General features: G+C 51.2%; 1 protein-coding gene across 1 annotated transcript in view; it reads right to left on the reverse strand.

Moving 5' to 3' along the window:
• The window catches only part of DNAH10 (dynein axonemal heavy chain 10), a 1995301-nt gene that overhangs the window by 468967 nt on the left and 1504464 nt on the right, over window positions 1-21870 (reverse strand). The window contains exon 53 of the mRNA XM_085636177.1: window positions 20746-20949. Coding sequence (XP_085492303.1) covers window positions 20746-20949 — 204 coding nt within the window. The remainder of the gene's footprint in view (window positions 1-20745; window positions 20950-21870) is intronic.

Genomic DNA, 21870 nt, shown 5'->3' on the forward strand with positions numbered 1-21870 from the left:
GATAAGGGATTGTCCTGATGGGGGGGCGTGGCCAGTCGGTCAACCTGGCGGACGTGAGCAACTGAGGCTCCGGCCGTTACCTCCTATTAATCCTGCTTATTATCCTGTGAGGGGGCAGATCGTGGCTGCTGGACACAGGTCTGGCGTGGTGAAGCGGCGAGGAGTCTGCACGGCCCAGCAGACAGAGATTACGAGAGATTACGAGGCGCCGCGACCCAGCGTGGCCCGGGAGGAGAGGCGAGGCCGGCCGCTGGAGCCCGAGGTCGCGCCGGGAGGAGGTTCGGGGGAGGCGCCACACGACAGGCCGTTTTCCCCCCTGCGGACGGAGTGCCCTGAGGGCTGCGGGCTGACGTCGCCTGGGATCGCGGACTGGCGGGAGCCCCTGCTTGGTGCTGCGGTGCTGCGGGAGGCCCAGACGAGGTGGCGCGAAGTGAAGTGCAGTGCCCTGGGCTGCACTCTGGGGGCCTGCTGCGCCCCGCAGAACAGCTGGTGGCGGAGTACTGTGGAGCTGAGGCCCAGGGAGACGGCGAGGTCCAGTGGGGAGGAGGAGGAGTCTGCGGCCTCGAGAGGTGAGGACTGTCGCCGATGCCAGGACATCGAGGTGGAGCAGCGGAAGGTGAGCTGAGGCCTGGGGCCATCCTGAGGAATTCCCCGTCCAACCCATATTGTAACAGGCCCCTCAGATACAGTGAGCCCACAGTGACTGTGTGAGCGACGTGCAGTTGGTCCATGGGGGCCTGAGCCCGCTGCCATCGAAGAGTGCCCTGAGACCAGGGGGCGATGCGTGGTCGCACCCGCGGCGAAGCACGGGCAGAGGACATCGGACCGGAGTGTCTTGGTGCCGGCTCACGTCGTGGGACGCAAGGTGGAGAGGCCAACTAGTGCATAGGAGGGGAGCGGAAGCGCGCCTGCAGAGCCTGGAGAGACTAGAGGCCATGGCGTGGGCTGCCCGTTGTTGAGTCTGTTCGTACTGCGGGCCTGAGGCCTGGTGTCGACGGAGGCGGGCGCCATTCCGTGGGAGGCGCCATTTTGTGTGAGGCCGCGGCGGCGCCCGCGTACGGTGTGCCGGACACTGCAGGGAGCACCAGGGGACAAAAAGCGGAGTGGCCGGGGGCCCCCCATGAGACTGTGAGCCGGGGAGCTGGGCGTGGAGTCTGAGGAAGCGTGGCCCCCGCCGAGGCGCTGACTGGTGGAACTGCCGCGCTTGGGTCGACTAGCGCTTCAGTGGGCGTAGCGCCGGAATGGTGATGTGACGCAAAGCTGAGGTGGCACAGAGCGAGTGAGCCTGGGCACAAGGCGGTCTGCTGGCGGGCACCGGTCGGGTGTACCTGGCAAGGCCGTAACGGGACTGGATCGGACATAAAAGGCAAAACGTTCTGTGAGCCCCCTACGGACTGGGGAACATCTCTGGTGTGCTTCACCTCTGGGGCCTGTTGCTGGCGCGGGCTGTGTGGTATCCCCGGTCCTCCCCCCGCTGTTTGGGGCCAGGCGGCTGGGCCCTGGGAACTAAGCAGAGCTCCGGAGGCCGCGTAGAGCGGCATGCCGGCGGGATTGGGGGGCCTACGCCCGGTTGTGCATACGACGCCTGAGGACGTGCTGTGGATGCCGACTGCTCAGCAGTTCGCGATGGGCCGGCTTCGAGACAAATCACGGCATGGACAGCTACGCACCGGGAGCCTGGACCCCCCACTGGGGTGGCCAGGGGGAGACACGGAGCCGCAAACGGCGGCCCTCTCAATTAAAATGGACACCATGCTCGCGGAAGTGGAGAGGCTTGGCACTATCCTGGACCAGACAAGGGAGTCCCTCGAAACAAGGATTGATAAGGTCACATCAGACTTCACCCTCCTCCACGCTGACCATCGCAAACTGGCCGAGAGGGTTGCGGCGCACGGCCAAACGCTTCAGGAGCTCCAACCTGTTGCCCAGAGCCATAGTGCAGCACTGCAGGATGTGCTGGACCGGGTCCATGCGCTCGAAGATCGGATAGACGATGCGGAAGGGCGCTCCCGACGCAATAATATACGCGTAGTGGGTCTTCCGGAAGGAGTGGAGGGTAGGAACCCGGAGCAATATGTGGAAAACTAGTTGCGGGATCTTCTGCCTCAGGGGGTGTTATCTCAACACTTAGTCGTGGAAAGGGCACACAGGGTGCCGGCGCAGAGGCCCAGGCCGGGGGCCCGCCCCCGCCCGTTTCTGTTCAAGCTCCTCAACTACCGGGACAGGGATGCAGTTCTGAGTGAAACTAGAAAAACTGGCGACCTGACCGTGGGTAGTAGCTGAGTCATGCTCTTTCCGGACTACACTGCAGCCGTGCAGCGGCGCAGAAGCAACTACATGGTAGTGAAGTGACAGCTTCGGGAGCTGGCGCTGCCTTACTCCCTGCTGTTCCCGGCCCATCTAAGAGTGGTGGCAAAAGAGGGGACCCGCTTCTTTGACTCCCCGGCAGACGTGTGCGACTGGCTGGAGGAGTCGGGGCAGTGGACAGGAACGAGGCCCACAGGTTCGGATGCCGAAGGCCGCCCAGGGAAAAGATCCAGAAGACGTGGGCGTCGGGGGGCATGACAGCTGGCACGGCCGGGACCGGTGGCACCTAGCCCGAAGAGAATAAGGATGGAGCGACAAGAGGCACTTGAGGCGGTGGCGACACTTGGAACATCACAAACAAGTGGTCGAATGGAGATTTGTACGCACAGCGCTCCGGGAACTAGTGGAGCTTCGTCCCCGTCCAGTGATCTCGGACGATTTGATTTTGCCAGTGGTAACCCCACAGACTGCTGACCTGATTGTGTGATAGGATGTCATAATGCTGAGTTTGGGCAGGGACTGCGCATGACAGACAAGGCCACGTACCTGTCATGGCACCGCGCTGGGTGGTCCTGGGGCCCTGGGACCTAATAGGGGGGTGTGGGACTAGCGCGGGGGGCGACTGGCTGCGCAGGGGCGGGTTGCACATGGCGCGCGTCACTAGATGTCACACCTGCGGGCTTCTATCGCTGCGACTTGCACTGGGCCTACACGGCAGTTTAATTCTTGACACGATACTGCCCCTCCTTCATCCAGAGGAAACAAGGGAGGGGAATTAGTGCCAACAAGCCGCTACTATCACGCGAACCCCATCAGGCACTATACTGAAATAGCACAATATTAGCATTACTGAGGTTTGGACGGATGCCCGTTGGGAATACGCCGTATTTGTTAAACTGTTCATAGTAGTTACACTGTTTGCATGGCAGCGCATTAACAGGCTCCCCCCGGACCGTGGTCCGCCCCCCTCCCCTGGTGCAGACACTTCGCCCCCAGCCCGGCTTGCTCGGCTAGCTTCGCGATGACGCACACTAACATTGTGACCTGGAACATACGGGGCATGCACACGCCGTCCAAGCGTTACTCCATCTTTTCCTATCTGCAGGGCCACTCTGTTGGGATTGCCCTCCTACAGGAGACGCATATGACCCAGATGGAACTGGACAGGCTTTCTAGGCGCTGGAGAGGGCAAACATACGGCACCATCTATTCGGCGCATGCGCGGGGCACGCTGATCTGGGTGCGAGCAGGCGTCCCTTTCAACTGCGAAGAGGTGGTGGTGGTGGACCGGGAGGGCAGGTATACGTTAGTGCGGGGGAAGCTGAATGGTCAAGAGATACTGCTGGGCTCGTTATATGCGCCTAATGTGGATCAGGTGTCCTTCTTGGTGCGACTGACGCAGCTTCTACACCCTTACGCTGGGCTCCCCTGGTTGCTGGGAGGAGACTTTAATATGGTGCTGGATGTCCAGTTGGACAGATCCTTCCCTCCAGTCCGTGCCACGGTAGCGGAGTCCAGCGCTTGGGCACTGGGGGACTGGCTCACGCACTAGGCGCTGCAGGACCTGTGGCGCATACTCCACCCGAGAGATAGGATATATTCTTACTATTCAGCAGTACACGACCTGCACGTACGATTGGACAGGATAGTGGGCTCCCAGTCATTGCTCCCGCTTATCGAGCAGTCAGAATACCTGGGGCGGACACACTCCGACCATAACCCCTTGTGGTTTCGGATTAGCTGGGTGGCGGATCGACCGCCTGTGCCCACCTGGCGACTTCAGCCGAGCGCACTGGAGGACTCTGAGTTCCGCTCCTCCCTTGGTACGGATATTCTAGCGTACTTTGACATAAACGAGGGGACGGCGAGCAGTGCATTGGTGGAATGGGACGCCCATAAGGTGGCCATTCGGGGGCACTGCTTGGGGGCCAAGTGGAACATACGTAAGACACTTTCAGACTCCCCGGCGCGCCTAGAGGACGAACTCTTACAGTACGAGAGGGAGGGAGAAGGAGGGGGTAGGCATTTGCGTAGCCTGGAGGATCTCCGTGGAAAGCACGCAGAGCTTATGGAGAGGCTCCGATGCCATAACTTTGCGGCGCACACGGCCAGGACGCACGCTAGAGCGGATAGGGCGGGCCGACTGCTGGCTTGGCTAATCCGGCAGGAGGATCGCCGGGGCCCGATAGGAGCAATCTGAAGGGAGGATGGAGTGATGGTATACACACAGCGCGAGATACATCGGGCCTTCATAGACCATTACAAGCAGCTGTATAAGGCTAAGGGGATAGGTCCCCGGCACCTTCTTGGGGAGTTTCTGGCCACCATCCAATTACCTGTGGCCTCAAGGGAACATAACGAAGCGCTTAGTGGGCCCCTCTCCTTGGAGGAAATTGGGGAGGGGATACAATCAATGGCATCGGGGAAAATGCCGGGGCCAGACGGACTACTATAAGGCATACCGTGAGTCCCTGGCGCCGCTGCTGCGAGCGCTCTACAACAAAGCGCTAGAGGAAGGGTCGCTCCCCCCTCCATGCGGGAGGCGTTCCTGGTCTCCCTGCCAAAACCGGACCGAGACCACACAGCCTTGGGTTCATACCGACCCCTGGCGATGCTCAACGTGGATTACAAAATCCTAGCAAAAATACTGGCGGAACGATTGGCGCCGGTGGTTCCCCATTTGGTGCACGCAGACCAAAATGGGTTTGTCCCTGCGAGGTCCACATCGTTAAACCTTCGGAGATACTTCCGGGTGGCAACTGAGGCCGTGCACAGCTGGCCCAGAGCAGGGTGCCTTCTCCTAGATTTGGAGAAGGCGTTTGATTGCCTGGAATGGGGCTACCTGTCCGCGGTGTTGTTACAATATGGGTTGGATGGGGAATTCCTCAGGATGGTCGACCTACTCTACAGGAACCCCACGGTCCGTGTTCGGCTGGGCGCCTACGTCTCGGAGGCGGTACCGGTGGGCCGGGGCACCCGGCAGGGATGCCCTTTGTCCCCGTTGCTGTTCGCCCTGGCGATTGAACCCCTGGCCGTGGCTATACGGGCGACCCTGGGGGATGGTATACTGCTGGGGGACGCTGTTCATCAGGTGTCGCTCTATGCAGACGACCTGTTGGTGTACGTTAAGGATGTGGGGTGTATGCCGGAGCAGCTGACCCAGTTGCTGCAGTCCTTCGCCACTATCTCGGGACTCCGTGTGAACACAGGTAAATCCTGTGTGTACGTTTTTAGAGCAGGGACTGAGGACCCGGGTTATTGTCTGAGCGGCACGCCGGTTCAATGGAGGGAAGGCACTTTTCGATACCTGGGGATACAAATTTACCGCTGCCCGACTGACTTATTCGATGGGAACCTGGGAAGGGCGGTCGCGGCGCTTAAGTCGCCGGTGAACTTTTGGAGCACACTCCCACTGACGACCACGGGCAGGGTGGCGCTCGCCAAAATGGTCATGCTTCCCCGCCTCCTGTACTACGTTGTTAATTTACCGATGTACGTTCCCCCCACTTTTTTGGTAGGCTCAATAGGATGCTGCGGGATTTTGTTTGGGGCACTGCCAGACACAGGTTGGCGCTCGTGAAACTATTCCTGCCAACGGACAGAGGTGGTCTGGCGGCTCCTTGTTTCGAGCACTACTACCTGGCCGCTCAGCTACAATGGGTTGCCCGCTGGTTGGCTGATAGAGGCAGGAACGATACAGCCACAGTAGTGGCACCTTACTCGCTGGAACGTGTGACCGGACTCTTTCACCCCCTTGCCACGGTTACGAGACCGATGCCGCTCCTTCTGGCTGTGGCACATAAGTGCTTTCGGAGGGCTCTGTACCTCACTCACGCTGTTGTTCCATACGTGCCGGCAATACCTCTGGAGGGTTCCCCCGGAGGTGGAGGGGTGCTTGCAGCCCCTGCGCTGACGGGCTGGTGGGAAGCGGATGTGCGCACGCTGGGGGACCTGTACCGAGACGGTGTGCTTATACCATACGAGACCCTAGTGTCGGAGGACGGGCTCCCACCCGTAGGGTTCCTGACGCACCGCTCACTGATGGCGAGATTGACTGCCAAATGGGGGAACATGACCACAGAGCCTAGTCAGCACCTAACCATGCAATACCTGCACGTCATGGGGAGAGCGGGACATCTGGTCCGCTGGTTTGCGGCTTCGTTAAGGGAGCACACGGCGGTCAGTTTGGGCCCGCTTCGAGGCAAATGGGAACTAGACCTGGGGAGGCCGCTAACAGACAAGGAGTGGGAGAGGGTCCTTAAAGGCCCAGTGCGTAACCCCAGAAACATGTGGTTCCGTCAAATCCAGTTGTTCATAGTGCACCGGGCCTACCTCACGCCCGAGTTGAATAACAGGTACTTTCATCGCAATGGTGCGCTCTGCCCTAGGTGCAGTGAGCTAGGGGCGGGGTTCTTGCACATGCTGTGGAGCTGCCCTGGGTTGGGCACCTATTGGAGAGTGGTCAGTGGGTTGTTGCAGGGGAGTGTGGGTCGTACCATCCCATTAGACTGGCCCGAACACATTCTGCACCAATTTAAAAGATCACCCAAAGACAAGATAACATCCCGATTCCTGGACCTGGGGCACGTAGTAGCAAAACGCCTCATTACGAGGAGATGGAAGGCACATGACCCACCACACAAGCGAGCATGGACCTCCTCATGTCAAGCATGGGCTAGGGCAGAGGGGACCGCCATCCGAAGGGAGGAAACATTGGGGCTGCGGAAGGAACCTATGGCGGACCGCTGGGAGCAGTTGCTTATCGAGCTCCGGCGCCTGGAAGGGGAGGGTCACACGGGCCACACGGGGGTGGTTGGAAGTTCCTGCGCGAGTGACGGTGCAACAAGGGCTGCCTCGCTGACGGGATAGCATAGCCCCTACTACCTCTGGCCTACAGTCGGGGCATCGGCGGACACATGGGGGTGGTTGCAATCGTGGGGCATGGGGGTGATCCAGGGGGTGAAGGGGGGGGGAGTCAGGGGTAGAAAGGGGGGGGGAGCGCTATACGTATACAACTGTTCACGCTGCCACTGTTATGAGTTCTTTTTTTGAATTGTAGGTAACTCCTCTGTTTCTAAGCCTAAATTGAGTGGGCGGCATAAGCTTGCATGCACGGCCAAGTGGCTGATATACAGTTGCTACTGTTAATCCTTAAGAGACTGCACCAGAGCTGATAATGAAGATGCGGCCGGCTGCCGAGCGGGTGGTGGTTGACACATGCGTGTTATATTAAATTGGCTATAGACCAAGTACGGATTAACAATTTGCATGTGCTCACGAACTCCTGTGTGTAATGTATGCTGCCAAAACGTGTATTCTTTAAAAATTTATAAAAACAGATTTGCAAAAAAAAAAACATAAGGGATTGTCCTGATCTTTAATCTTCTGTAGCCACAGAAGCAGACGCCTCTCTCTGTCCCTCAGAGTCTTTTGTGAGAAAGGGCTGCAAATCTTGCAGTCTCTCACCTGGTGGTCAGGATACAAGCAGTAAATGTATTTCTTGTGGGGATCTTCTGAAAACAGCCGGAGCTTCCCACAAGATTCACAAGGTCGAAAGAGAGATTTCTTTGAAGAAGACATCCTCACAGGAAAAAATTTCAAAGAAAAAACGGAGAAAAACTGAGCAGAGCTCAGAGAGACTCCCTTCACATGACGTGCGGTAGAAAATATGAGAGCTTGAGCTTCTGAGGAGAACATTCTGGGTGGTGCTGTTGCCTGATTGGCTGTAGTTTGGACCATATATAATGACTTGGACGAGTCATGAAAGTGGAGGATTTTTTCCTTTTGATTTCTGGCGACTGTACTTCCTGGTTCTAGGTTACCCATGATATGGGTTCTATGTATATATATATTGCTATTTTTATGTACCGTGCAGCTCTCACTCCGACGACGGGGAATGATTCAGGCATGTGAATCTTTGAAAGATACCCCAACACTGGAGAACAATGGTTCACTGTCATCCATTCACCTATGAAGGGAACTCATTCCAAACAGCAAAACCCAACTTTGGGCTCTGAGAGTATTCAAATAGGTTATCATTCTTCTAAAAGTAATTGGGTCTATGTACGTAGTAAGTCAAAGCCCTCCTAAAGGTGCAATATAGGAAGCCTCTCCTCCTCATTTGATGGTGGGTGCGGAGTAAGCTGGAATAGAAATGGTTTGGGAAACATGAAACTCTTTTGGTAAGGTAGATGTTTTCACCGGAAGAATCTCCTTATTTTTATAAAACACCTTGAAAGTATGAGAAGCAGACCAAGCCTGTAGTCCCAGCACTTGAACATCATGCTGCAAAGACAGATCACTGCTAGAATATGCTCTTCTATATGACAGGCTGCAAGCAGCCCAAGGAATGTCCAGTACTATTTGTGGCAGACAAAAAGAGGAAAAAGCTAACTTTTCCAGTTCCAGATGGTTCAGAACCTTGGATTTGCCTTGGAACAAGCTACCCAAGTCAGAAGGCCTTCCTCAGAGGAAGAGGTCACAAGTGAGTTAAACTTCGGAGATGAAGGGGCATAGGCAGTGAGTTTAATCAGGAGCACTGATAATCATGTGGGCCTTGTGATAACAAATCTTGCAAGACACTTTCGGCACTAGAGGTAGTGGAGAAAATGAATAAGGGTGCACAAACTCCCCAAATGAATACTTCCTTGAGCAGCACTGATGACAAAGCCTGCTGCCCTTGGGGACAGAAAGAGCTGTCTGAATCGCCTCACTCCTGGAATATGACGCAAGTTAGTTCAGCATGAAGATGCAAGTCGCAACTCATTGTGCAAGACGTCTGAGGTTTTATTCTTCCTCCCAAGTACATCAAATGCTGACAGACCAATTCTGCTGCCTTTAGCCCATGCCAGAACGTCAGACCTTGTGTTCACCTTGTTTAGAAACATAGGGCCCAATTCACAAAGGTAACCCGAGACGAAAGTCTAACATTAAGACTTTTGGTATGCACAAAAGGCATTTACGAGTAGTGAAGTTAGACTCTTGTCTCAGTTATACTTAGGGTTTGGTCTTAAGTTTAACCAAGACCAAAAAGTAAAACTTTAGACCAAAACTTAAGTTTAACTGAGACAAAAGTCTAACTTTACGACTTGTAAATGCCCTTTGTGAATATCGAAAGTCGTAAAGTTAGACTTTTGTCTCAGTTCACCTTTGTGAATCGGGGTGAACGTAGTTGTGATGTTGGTCAACACGTTCACCTGCGTCCTCTGCAACTGTGAAAGGAATACCTTTAAATCCATCCTCAGATCATTCAACTTCAACATACTGTTGTAACTATTTCTCTATTACACATACCACATCACATTGAAAGTCATGTCCTGTGAGTTCCCCACCCCTGAAGAGAAGTATTGGTCACTACTGCGACCTCTGTCTGAGAGTACCACTCTTCGTCCAGTAGGTAATTTCGCACACTTCCACAACTGTAAGTCTGATACCACTTGAGAGCTTAGCCGGAGGTTGCCCAAGTGCCCATAGAATTGTTTCCATTTAAGACACATAGCCCACTGCAGGCACTCCATTTACAAAAGCAGCTGAGGAACAAGAAAAATACATGAAGCTATTAGGCCTCAGAGGCATAAAAGTGTTCTCCCATGTTGAGCATTGTTCTTTTCGAAAAAGAGGACCATGTCCTGAGGGCTGGGAACACATTTGTGTGACAGAAATGCCTGCATGAAACAAATGTGCAGAATCATCCCTGAGTAGCAAATCGAATGTTTCAATGTCAATATTGATTTTTTCCCCAATTTGTAGCGAGACCTAGTTTCATAAAAGAGTGCTTGTAATGTATAGAATTTGGATCAAAATCTGACAACTCAACCTAATCAGCCAGTCATCCAAAAGAACAAGTTACTTACCTTTGGTAATGCATTATCTGGTAGAGACAATATCTAGCCGCAGATTCCTCACCTTTGAATTTCCCAGGCATTAGACTGGATTTGGAAGATTTTTGTGTGAGCAAAACCCCTGCGGTCTGGTAGGTGGAATCGATTTTTCACGACTTTCCATGCCAGTAGCACTAAGCCATATAGTGCACTGACACTGCTTTGTCCACTCCAAACTAGGACCCAGAAAAGGATTAACCTTAACCCTAGAAATCTTTCCGCAGGGTGGGGAGGTTGGGTGGGTCGGTAAGGAATCTGTAGCTAGAAATTTTCTCTACTAGATAATGCGTTACTGAAGGTAGTAAGTAACTTGTTAATCTGATAGAGACATCCAGCTGCATATTACTCACCTGTGAATTAGATACCCAAGCACTACCATCCCGGGTGGTGGGCTGCAGACAAATTCTAAACAAGAAAGTCCTGCATGACCGAAGAGCTAAATGCCCATCCCTGCAGACCTGACTGTCCATACAGTAATGCAAGGTAAACGTGTGCAGGGATGTCTTAATTGCTACCTGGCAGATTTCCAGGACTAGGACTCCATGCTAATGCAGTGGTCTCAGCTTTAGCCTTGGTGGAATGAGCGTTAAACCCACAGGGGCTGATTCTTGGCCAGTGCACAGCAGATTTTAATACATAGAATGACCCAGCATGAACTGGTTCGTTTCTGTACTGCCAGACCCTTCTTCGCTCCAACATACCCCACGGAGAGTTGGTCATCCACCCGGAGCTCTTGTGTGCGGTCAAAGAAGAATGGCAATGCTCTTTTAGGCTCTTTATCTTTTGAGGGATGTGGATGAGCGTAGAAAGTGGGCAAGGTGACGGTTTGGCCCACATGGAATGGTGTTACCACGTTCAGCAGGAAAGATTCCCTAGTGCAAAGCACCAATATGTTTGGAAAACAGACAGAAATGGAGGCTGGGATGATAAAGACGGCAGCTTAATCACCCTCCAGGAAGATGTTATTGCCATGAGACAGGCTATCTTGATGGTTAGCAGCCAGAGGGGACAATTATGAATAAGCTTGAAAGGAGCGCACATTAAGAAAGAACTAAACTGAGGTTTCACTGAGGCATATTGAAAAGAGAAGGAGAAACATATTTACATGAGCTTTAAGAAACCTATGTACAATAGGGGACTTAAATAAAGAGGGTTGGTCAGGCAGCCTTAAAAATGTAGACACAGGAGAAAGGTAAACCTTTAGAGTGCCCAGGACGGAGCCCTGCTGAGCAAGGGCAAGGATAAAAAGAATATCAGAAGGGGAACCAGAAGAGGGTCAATACACTTTTCTGTACAATATAATACAATTTTCTTCCACTAGAATGCGTACACCATTGTGGTGGAGGGATGCCTGGCTGCCAGAATAACATGCAGACTTTGGGAGGAAGGTCAAAAGCTGTCAACTGTCGCTGCTCAATCTACACGCAAGAAGGTGGAGAGTTGACAGGTTCGGTTGGAAGACCCTTATCTGCTGCTTTGACAGAAGATCCTCCCAAATGGGCAGCCTCATGCTGAGAAGCTTGGGATAACAGACTCTCTGCGCACAATCTGGAGCCACATAGATGACATGGTCCTGGTCGTTCCTGATCCTCTTGAGAACTCTGGACAGAAGTGGTATGGACGGAAAGGCATACAGGAGGCCTGAGCTCTTCTCGAGACGAAACTCCAAGCAAGAGCCACCTTGGAAACTCCAGCACAGAAAACTGCTGACGTGCGTTCTTGATGGAGGCGAACATATCTAACCAAGGCTCTCCCCACTGCTGAAAGAGATCAACGCCACCTCCTGATTCGCTAGGCATTGCCGGCTGAGTTCGTCCGCTCTGGTGTTCAGGAAACCTGCCAGATGTTGACCCACCAAGGATATGCTGTGCTGTTCCAGCCATTTCCAGAGATGCAGGGCCTCTTGACAAAGAGTCCACAACCCCACAACATCCTGCTTGTTGCAGTACCACATGGCGGTTGTGTCATCTGTGAACACTTGTACCAGCTCTCCCTTGAAGGAGGGTAGAAAGGCTTTCAATGCCAGTCTGATCACTGGGAGTTCCAGCATGTTTACGTGGAGTTCAGATTCCACAAGAGACCAGAATGCTCTGAACTCCACCTCGCTCAGATGGTCACCCCATTCCGGAAAGTACTGCCTCTGACCCAATCACGATTCTTTAGCCCCTAATGCAGGTCTTTTGCAGTTCCCGCCAAGATCTGGACCAAGTCAGAGAGATTCCTCTGGTGCTGCGCCCACTGGAACTTCAGGTCCATTGCAGAGCCAGCATTTGCCATCTGGCGTATGTTACTATCAGGATGCAGGAGGCCATGAGGCCCACCAGCGTCAGAGTCACTCTCACCAAACTCCAAGATAGAGCCTGAAAAATCGGTATCATAGCCTGAATATCCCGGAGTCGCTGCTTGGGAAGATAAGCCCGAAACTGCACCTTACCCAGAACAGCTCAAATGAAAGGGAACGTCAGAGAGTCATATGTGACATTGGCATGTTCATAGTAAAGCCCAGTGAATGCAGAAGTTCGCTGCAGTCTGGAGGTGGGGGATGACCGTCTGGGTGAGCCCGCCTTCAGCAGCCAGTCGCCGAGATAGGAAAAGACTGGTACCCTTGACCTGCGCAAATGAGCTGCGACCACCACCATCATCTGAGGGGTGCTGGTAAGGCCAAAAGGGAGCATGATGAGTTGAAAGTACTCATAGCCTCCCATAAACCACAGGAAACACAGATTGGAGGCAGGATAGGGATTTGGAAATAGGCGTCCAGTGCTACCATCCAGTTTCCTGGGTACAGGGCAGACAAAACCTGAGCCAATGTGAACATCTTGAACTTCTCCTTCATGAGGAAGAGGTTGAGGGTTCTCAGATCTAAGATAGGGCAAAGGGAATCAGAAAGTATCAAGAATAGCAACCAATGCCTACTTCTGACACCGGAACCCTTTCTGTGGCTCCCTTGGCCAAGAAAGCCATGACTTCCTTGCAGGGCAAGGATAAATGATTCTCTGTCAGCCTGTTGTGAGATGGAGCGATACCAAAGGGGATGATGGATGGATCATTTGAGAAAATCAAACACTCACCCCCAGTCAACTGATCTGGGTTTAATCCATCATCATTCTTTAGCTCACTCCACCACCCCAGTTCAGACATGGCCATATGTAAATCAGTCTGACCCTGTGCCTCATGGGAACAGTCCAGCCCGAACTGCCAAGCCATGTCTTCCCTGGACCGGAAACAAGCATCCTGGGTCCGGTTTCAGGTACATAACTCTCATCAGCTAGGCTTTCTTGAATCCAGTGGCAAAGTGAGCAAGGTGAGATGGAGTCAAAGGAGGAGGGGAGGATTCGAAGGGAAGGAAGTAGACCCTCCGAATAATCTGTAAAACCCACCTCTCCAATGTTATGGACTGCCAGTGGTGGAGATGATGGCTGATTCTGCCACTAACTGGACGCCCATGATATTGTAGGGCAAGATTAGGAGGGCCTAAAGGCTATAGCTGCAGGGGGATTGGTGGTTGTGGCAGACCTCTGGCTACCTAACCCACAGGGTCGGTATGAACTGCGTTCTCGCCCCACACAGTCTGGGAAGCTTGCGTAGGACAGTGGCTGGAAAAAGATTGGCACAGCTGAAAGCCCCTTCCATGGTCACCAAAAGTGCAATAGGCAGACTAAGGATGGCGCAGGGCAACTGCGAGACCCAAGGACTGGGCCGTAGCCCGCGAGTCCTTAAAGAGCTCTAGCGCCGAGCCTGCTTTGTCTCCGAAGAGACGGTTGCCATCAAAGAGCATGTCCATAATGAAAGCCTTGACATCCCCTGAAAAGCCATATACTCTCAGCTAGGCATGGTTTCTAATTGCCACTGTCAGCGAAACCGCTCTGCCCATCGAGTAGGTCATGTCCAAACCACACCTAATGGTGAACTTTTCTGCATCTCTCCAGTCCTTCACTGCCAGTGAGAGGACGGCCTGGGCCTCCACCGGGACCTGTGGCAGCACTTGTGCAACTATGTTGCACAGACTGTCTGAGTAGGGGCCCAACAAGTATGCGGTGTTCACCAACTACAATGCAAGTCTGGCGGAAGAAAACATCTTCTTCCCCAAGCGATCCAGCCTCTTGGATTCCCAGTCTGAGGGTGCGGCAGGGAACGTGCCATGGGATGTAGAGGCTTGGACCACCAAGCTCTCAGGGGTGGGGTGAGAAAGTTCAGGTCCTCGGTTGCGGAGCGATGGCGGCGGGCAATTGTCCTGTTCACAGTAGCCCCTGTGCTTTGACCAGGTTTCCAGTAGGACATCTGTCAGTGCTTCATTATAAGGAAGCAAGGGCTCGCAAGAGGAAGCTCCCGGTTGCAGAACTTCCATCAAGATGTTTGTCTTGACTGCCACCAAGGGCAACTCAAGATCCAGGACCTTAGCTACCCTCTTCATCACCAGAGAATATGATGCTACCTTCTCTGTAGCCACTGCAGGGGAAGAAAGCATACAAGTATGTGTCCAGACCACTGGCATCACTGAGTTCCTCACACCAGTCCCTACCTTCCTGGCATTCTAACTGGTATTCTAAAGTGTCCCATGACACCTCCCAATTTTCCCCATAGCCTGACCCTTCAGAATTGGGCTCAGACACCAACCTAGGACACGTGGGTCCTGTTGGCGGTCGAACCGGCATTGATGGACGCCGTTCCAGATTCATGGATGTAAATAGGGCTAGCACTGCCAGTGGGCACCAGCGGCACTGGGAGCATTGGCATTGGGGCCTACATCGGTGGAAGTCGCTGTAGCACGACAGACGCTGTTCCTCATCTGGGATGGGTCCATGGGGGCCCATCAGAGCCAAGGACGGTGCGCTGGCGTGGAACCCAAAGGAGCCCCTGTCTGACCTTGCGGGGACTGATGGCATGCCAGTGGGGCTGGTCCACTCAAATATGCCAAGCATAGCCTCGTAAAATTCCCTTACATGACTTGGGGTCTCTACAGTTCTGGGTAAAGCTGGGAGGCCTGGAGCTGGCCCTGGCAACGCTTCCAAAGAACAGTGCCTTGAACACACGCTTTGACTTCTTATGCTTCTTGTGCCTCTTCCCCAAATGTCCCGATAACTTGGAGTGAGAGGAAGAGGATTTGGGTTTCCTGGAGAGATTCCACACCCTCCTTCTCAATCGGGACAAGATCTCTGAGGAGCTGCGCAACGCAGGGTTGCCTGTCGGGCTTCTAGAAACTTCAGGGACCACTCCCTCAAAGCCTTCGGTGCCATAGCCCCGCAGTTCGAACACAACGTGGAGTTGTGGTCGCACTCAAGACACCACAAATTGTCATGTCCGACTAACCCCTCTTGCTGTAATGAACACTGTCAGGACCGGCAAACCAAAATCAGTGCCGGGACTTGTGTAAACTACAACTCCCAGGTACTGATGTGTATTACGGAGACGACGCACGCTCGTCAGCGTGAAATCACTTCCGTCTACAAGAACATGGCGACCGCCGTGGACGCGGTCACTAATGATCGCTCCGTAGGAATCAACTGTGTTCCGGTCTGGTAAGGGTGCTTGCACACCACATTCTGTTTTGATTCTTCATTGGTGGGGAATTGTTCTGGGCATTTGACAGTGTGCCGGTGTCAGACATTCGACCATTGATTTCGTGCTACGGCGCAACCCCGACGAGACTCCTGTTGGTGAGGCTTGTGTATCAAGAGCCTCTTGCGGGAAGTCTCTTGGTGTGCTTTCCTGACCCTTTCCGGTGGTATTCCTAAATACTGCAGCTTTGATGTTGTGAGGAGGTACAGAAGCTACCTTCTTGGAGTACTTGCAGGATTTTACATCCATTTGCTCGCCTCTGGTTTTCCAGGACCCCTGGGAGTGCAGCCCTTGCTTCTAACCCTTCCAGTTGGTGAGACCTCTTGTACCTCATGCGGGGAAGGGACATAGAACTTTAAGGGCCAGGACTGAGTATACTATGAATGAGTGTTAAGGATTGCTGTTCTGCTCGATTTTCCTGGCCTTCTTGTGTTAACAAGTGATTGAATGTGACTTCAGTCTCTTACCATTCAAGCCTAAGGGTTAGAGTAGTGAATGGAGCCTATTTACTAGGCACTTCGACATGATTCTGTGCTCTTCCCCATAGATCAGGGCTTGCACACATAGCCTAGGGGATAGATTTGTTAGTATTAGGGATAACCTGTCCTGTAGTGAGGGTATTTCATGGAGCTGTGCTGAATTCAGGCCTGGTAGGCCTCAAACGGGAGAGACTCCATCTTTCTTTCTGCTTCGGCAGCTTGGGATGCTTCTAGGCCAAGAGTAATGTTTTAGTTATGAGGTGTTATTCGCTTGGAGAGAACCGGTTCAGGCCGGCCCTTATCGAAGGATTGTATTTTTCTTCATGCCGAAGACACTACATCAGGCCGGCCGGCTGGGAACGTGTCCTTGGTACGGGGAGGTACAAGAATTTGGTGGGCGGCAGGTTACGGGCCGGAATTTTCCATGAGGAAATGCACCTCTATATTAGTGAAAGTCGGAGGCAGTTACATGTTCAGTCCGTAGGCGGCATCTAGCCGTTAGCAGTAAAGCTACTACTTATTCCAGGGAAGACAGACGCCATCTTGAAGGCGGAGAAGAACTGAGAGACAGATGCTTTCCTAACAGAATAGCCAGAGAGGAGAGAGTAGCCGATAAGGAAGAGGTCCCAGTGACTCGGAGAAGGGTGATTCCAGGCGAGCCGAGGCACAGACGAGAAGGGAGCCTAGATGACCACTGAGTGCAGGCTACATACTACTAAGGTGATGTCGACCCTTTCTTATTAGAGTGTACAACTTAATCTTTCACTTTTCTTTGCAGGTTATGTGTTATATTGTAATGTTATGTGATTGTATATGCAATGAGTAATAAAGTATCCAGTTTGTAGTGAACCAACATGTGCTGTGTTTTCTTGTATAAGAGGGTAGCCTATTCTTCTAGTCAGCTGCGGCTACATGAACAGATGTTAACCCTGATCAGGTAAGTGGTAACTGAATAAGGGAAAGAGGAGCCCCTCAAACCTGAGAACAGGCTATGCCCGAACTGGCAATCCTTGTGTGATCTGATGAATAGTGAGACTGATTCCCTTTTTGTATGTTATGGTGATCATAGGATGAACTGTCGTATGAGACTGCCGTCTAGGTAGAGAGGTCTGGATTCATAGGGGATCGCGAGGCCGCCGATTGTGCTGAGACTGCCGTCTGGGTAGAGAGGTCTGGGTTCGTATGGGACCGCGAGGCCGCCACTTGTGATACTGTCGTACGGGCAGAGAGGTCTGGGTTCGTATGGGACCGCGAGGCCGCCACTTGTGATACTGTCGTATGGGCAGAGAGGTCTGGGTTCGTATGGGACCGCGAGGCCGCCACTTGTGATACTGTCGTATGGGCAGAGAGGTCTGGATTCGTAGGGGATCGCGAGGCCGCCGATTGTGCTGAGACTGCGTCTGGGTAGAGAGGTCTGGGTTCGTATGGGACCGCGAGGCCGCCACTTGTGATACTGTCGTACGGGCAGAGAGGTCTGGGTTCGTATGGGACCGCGAGGCCGCCACTTGTGATACTGTCGTATGGGCAGAGAGGTCTGGGTTCGTATGGGACCGCGAGGCCGCCACTTGTGATACTGTCGTATGGGCAGAGAGGTCTGGGTTCGTATGGGACCGCGAGGCCGCCACTTGTGATACTGTCGTATGGGCAGAGAGGTCTGGATTCGTAGGGGATCGCGAGGCCGCCGATTGTGCTGATACTGTCGTATGGGCAGAGAGGTCTGGGTTCGTATGGGACCGCGAGGCCGCCACCTGTGATACTGTCGTATGGGCAGAGAGGTCTGGATCCGTATGGGATCGCGAGGCCGCCGATTGTGAGATCTTGGTATGCATAGTAGGAATCCCCTGTCCTTAGGTGATAGATTTATGTGGTTGTAGGATTGTAAATAGGTTCTAGGGAGGGGGTAACGTTCTGGCTGGGTTAGTGAGGCTCTGATGAGCGAGTTCTATCTGATCCGAAAACCCAAGCAGAACAATTGCCAAAGAGAAAATATCTGTTTTATTTACGTGTGCCACACAAAGGGCGTGTTGCACAAACGGATTATGTTCAAAGAACTCAGAGGGGTATCAGTCCCTTGACTTTGTTGGCCTTGCTAGTACAGACTCCTAGATATTATTTCGAAGTTTAATTATGGAGGATATGGATTCAAGCGTACTATGAAATAAGCATGGACAGTTTAAACCTCTATTACAACATTGTTTTGTTTACTTATAAATCAGGGTAGGTGAGGAGAATCATTAAACCCAAAATCAAAGCCAGAGAGCGCAGTAGGATAGCGATAGAGTCTCTGTAGTATGTTGATTTGCTGTTTCTCTCTTTACAGCTGCCAACGCTCAGGTTTAACAGATTATCAGTTATCCAGGAGCAACATAGGTTACAACCTATCTTCTATTTGCTTTACAGGTATAGTCTATGAAGGTTTATCGTAGTTACCTGTTGGTTAGGCACTTTAATTCACAAGAGGGTAATTATTGTTAATGTATCTGCAGATCACCCTCCCTGCTGTACCCCTCCTTTCCTTCCCTCTCCTGATCCCTTCATCAGTCTGTGCTATCGTAGTTGTCAGACTTTGAAGTTGTCAGGAGGTGGACCTTCTTGAGCATCGATCCGATCCTGAGGATAATCTACCCTGACACAGACACACAAGGTGTGGGTCCGTAACAAACATGGTGTGATGACAGGTGCAACACGGCTTAAACCCTGTCTTCCTCAAAGGCATCCCTCGACACACCAGGAGAAAGTAATTCCTCAAAAATCGACAGTCGGGTAGCTCTTTCTACAGATCAGTACAAACTGGCATGGAAAGAAAAGAAGTGACGTCAGCGCGTAGCGGTGGAGCCTATATTGGTGTCATGGACGTCACTTCCAGCGTGGATAATGTAGAGGCGTGGAGACAATTGATGGCACCTACTGGCGTTCAGGGGAACAGCTCACACAAAACATTTCAGGATTCAGTTTGACACCTGGGAGATTCAAAGGTGAGGGATCTGCGGCTGGATGTCTCTATCAGATACGGGCAAATAGCAACCATGTTGCTCAAATGAGTTATCATAACTGCCATGACCATGGTAAATATCTTTTGGGTTGGGAAAGTCTGTGATGAGCCTGAGGCTGTGGCTGTAGCTGTTGTCTTCAAATCTAGTGACCATAGTCCCTGAATGTTTTGCAGCGTTATGAAATTTACAGGAGGGTAGGATGTGCCCAATCTGGCCAACAAACAGGTGGCATTGGAATTCCTGAGCACCAAACTCTATGAAGCAAACTTTTTCTTTGCCAATGCAGCCAACTTACACTGTTAGACTAGAAGAACTCGTGTTTTGTCTATGTTTCCGGGCCGAATCCTGTACAATTTGACTCTCTAGAGATAGGTGTGATAAATCAAATGAAGCAGTATGTTTTTTCTTTGAGTCAAGTCTTGACGGAGCATATTGTAGTTGTGACCAAATCGTCTTATATTGATCCATCAGAGCATCGACTAAGAAGGACCGAGGATGATTTGCATGCGACGTCATCCTGTCTGAGGTAGCAGGTGGGCAAAATAACAACATGCTGGATTACGACAGGGTATTTACAAGTGGCTGAGATCAATTTAAGTAATCCACTCATCACTTTTTTGTCTTCCTCAGTTCTGAGCATCATTTGGCATAAGGATCATGTTCTTTGCCAGGACATCAAATTTGGGATGCATGAAAGTCAGTAACACATCTATGATGACTTTGAGTGTAAAACAGAGCCAAACTTTGGAAAAAAAGATGTAAAGAAAATTGGATGACAATGTTCTGACCACTCAATGGTGGAGTCTCTGATCAGTGTCATGTGATGCCTGTGATGGGAAATTGGCTAAGAAAAAAATTGCAGACCCAGTATTGTGCCTGGAAAGGGTTTCAAGTAAGGAATCTGTGGGAGTTTAAATCCAATGAAAACATATGCTTCCATTTTCATAATATAATTCTTGCAGGAGTTCTTGCAGGAGCGCTTATAGTTCTTATTTGGTAAAAAAGGCTTTTTCCCTTAACAAGCACCGTATTTCGTCTACTTTTTAGATTCTTCTCACAATCCCAAGTAGTGTCATGTATTTAGATGACACACCCTTATTGTTAGAAATGCAATATCACAGTAGAAGAGTATATACTTTATCTGACCCATTTAGCAACCACTGCAAAATACAGGTGTTAATACCCTTGATAAGGTAATAATGTCCTAGCCTTCTTTCAATTCCGGATTTAAAGTTCCAGCGCAAAAAATAGGAAACAGGTAGCAATAATAAGATTGTGACATATTTTCAGGTATTTATTTATATGGTTTCGCCACCACCTTTTTCATGGTGATAATGAAATATCCGTGAGTTGATGCGTTATCACAACATCTGGAAAGTTGATAGTTGCTGAACCTGCATATTTCTGCTGTCACTATAGGGACCTAACTTAAGACATACTTGAAAACCATATGGCTGAAAGGAACTGTTAATGTAGCATAATGCAGTAACATGCTTTCAGATACGTATAAAGAGAGGTGAGACTTACCTGGGAAATTCCTACACCGTGTTCTGAGAGTGTCGCCCACTGGTGACATGCCCAGCACAATATGAAGATTGTTTGCACTCTTATTAACAAAAAACTGCCAAACGCTCTCTTTGGCAGGTCCGACTCCATGCTTGACGGCTTCGTCTCGTACTTGACCCAAAATGTTCTCCTTATCTTCATCTGGAAATAGTGCTGGCACCATTCCTGAAAACAAAATGGTGGAGAGGATTAAAAAGTTGTGCACAAGTGAAGCTCTCACTATACTACCTTCTTTTACACATTTCAGGATGACAGAGCTATTGAATTATGCTCGAGACTAACATACACATCTACACACTTTAAGAACGAAAAGCTAAATTACTTACCTGGAGTTGTTCATCATTCACCTTTGTCTTACAGTGGAGTTCTGTCAATTTAAACATACTCAGGGGCTAATGTGGGAGCCTGAATACACAATGAAGAGCCGTCTCACAAGGTTTTCTTCGGGCAGAGGTGTGAAAAAGGTGTGAGTTACTCAAGCATGATTTACATGTAGTGCACATTAGGGTAGTCCACATGGTCTTACTGTATGCAAAATATATATCCACATTTCATCCACAGAATCTATGCAATTGGCAAAGAAAAGACGTAAGTACGAAGTAGAGATGTTTCTGGGAAAACAGTACACAGTAAAGAAGCGGAGCTTGTAAAATAGATGCCACTCATCAGGGTATGTGTATATCATACATATGTACACATATGACGACTCGCATTTATATTTGAGTCTCAAAGTAATGTCGGGAAAATGCCCATGCATAGGTGTAACCTAGCACTGCGCAATTCATAAATCTAAATAAATTCGATTTGGCCTTTGGGAAGAATGACATCTTTGTGAGTCCAGTTTAACTGAAGTAACTTTCACAAAGAAATGAGCTATGAGGTCTTTAAACCTTCTGGAAATGAAAAGAATATCTCCAGGCAAACGTTGTGTGACTTCTTTAGGAAACATCACTTTCTCATTCTTAGGTACATTAGAATCCAAAATGAAAGTTGTTCTGATTAAATGGCAGGATCAAACCAGTGCCTTCTTCATCACCATTACTGCCCAAAAGAGTGCAAATCTGGGTGGACTGGCCCCAACATCTT

The sequence above is a fragment of the Triturus cristatus genome, chromosome 11, assembly GCF_964204655.1.
Source record: "Triturus cristatus chromosome 11, aTriCri1.1, whole genome shotgun sequence".
Lineage (NCBI taxonomy): Eukaryota > Metazoa > Chordata > Amphibia > Caudata > Salamandridae > Triturus > Triturus cristatus.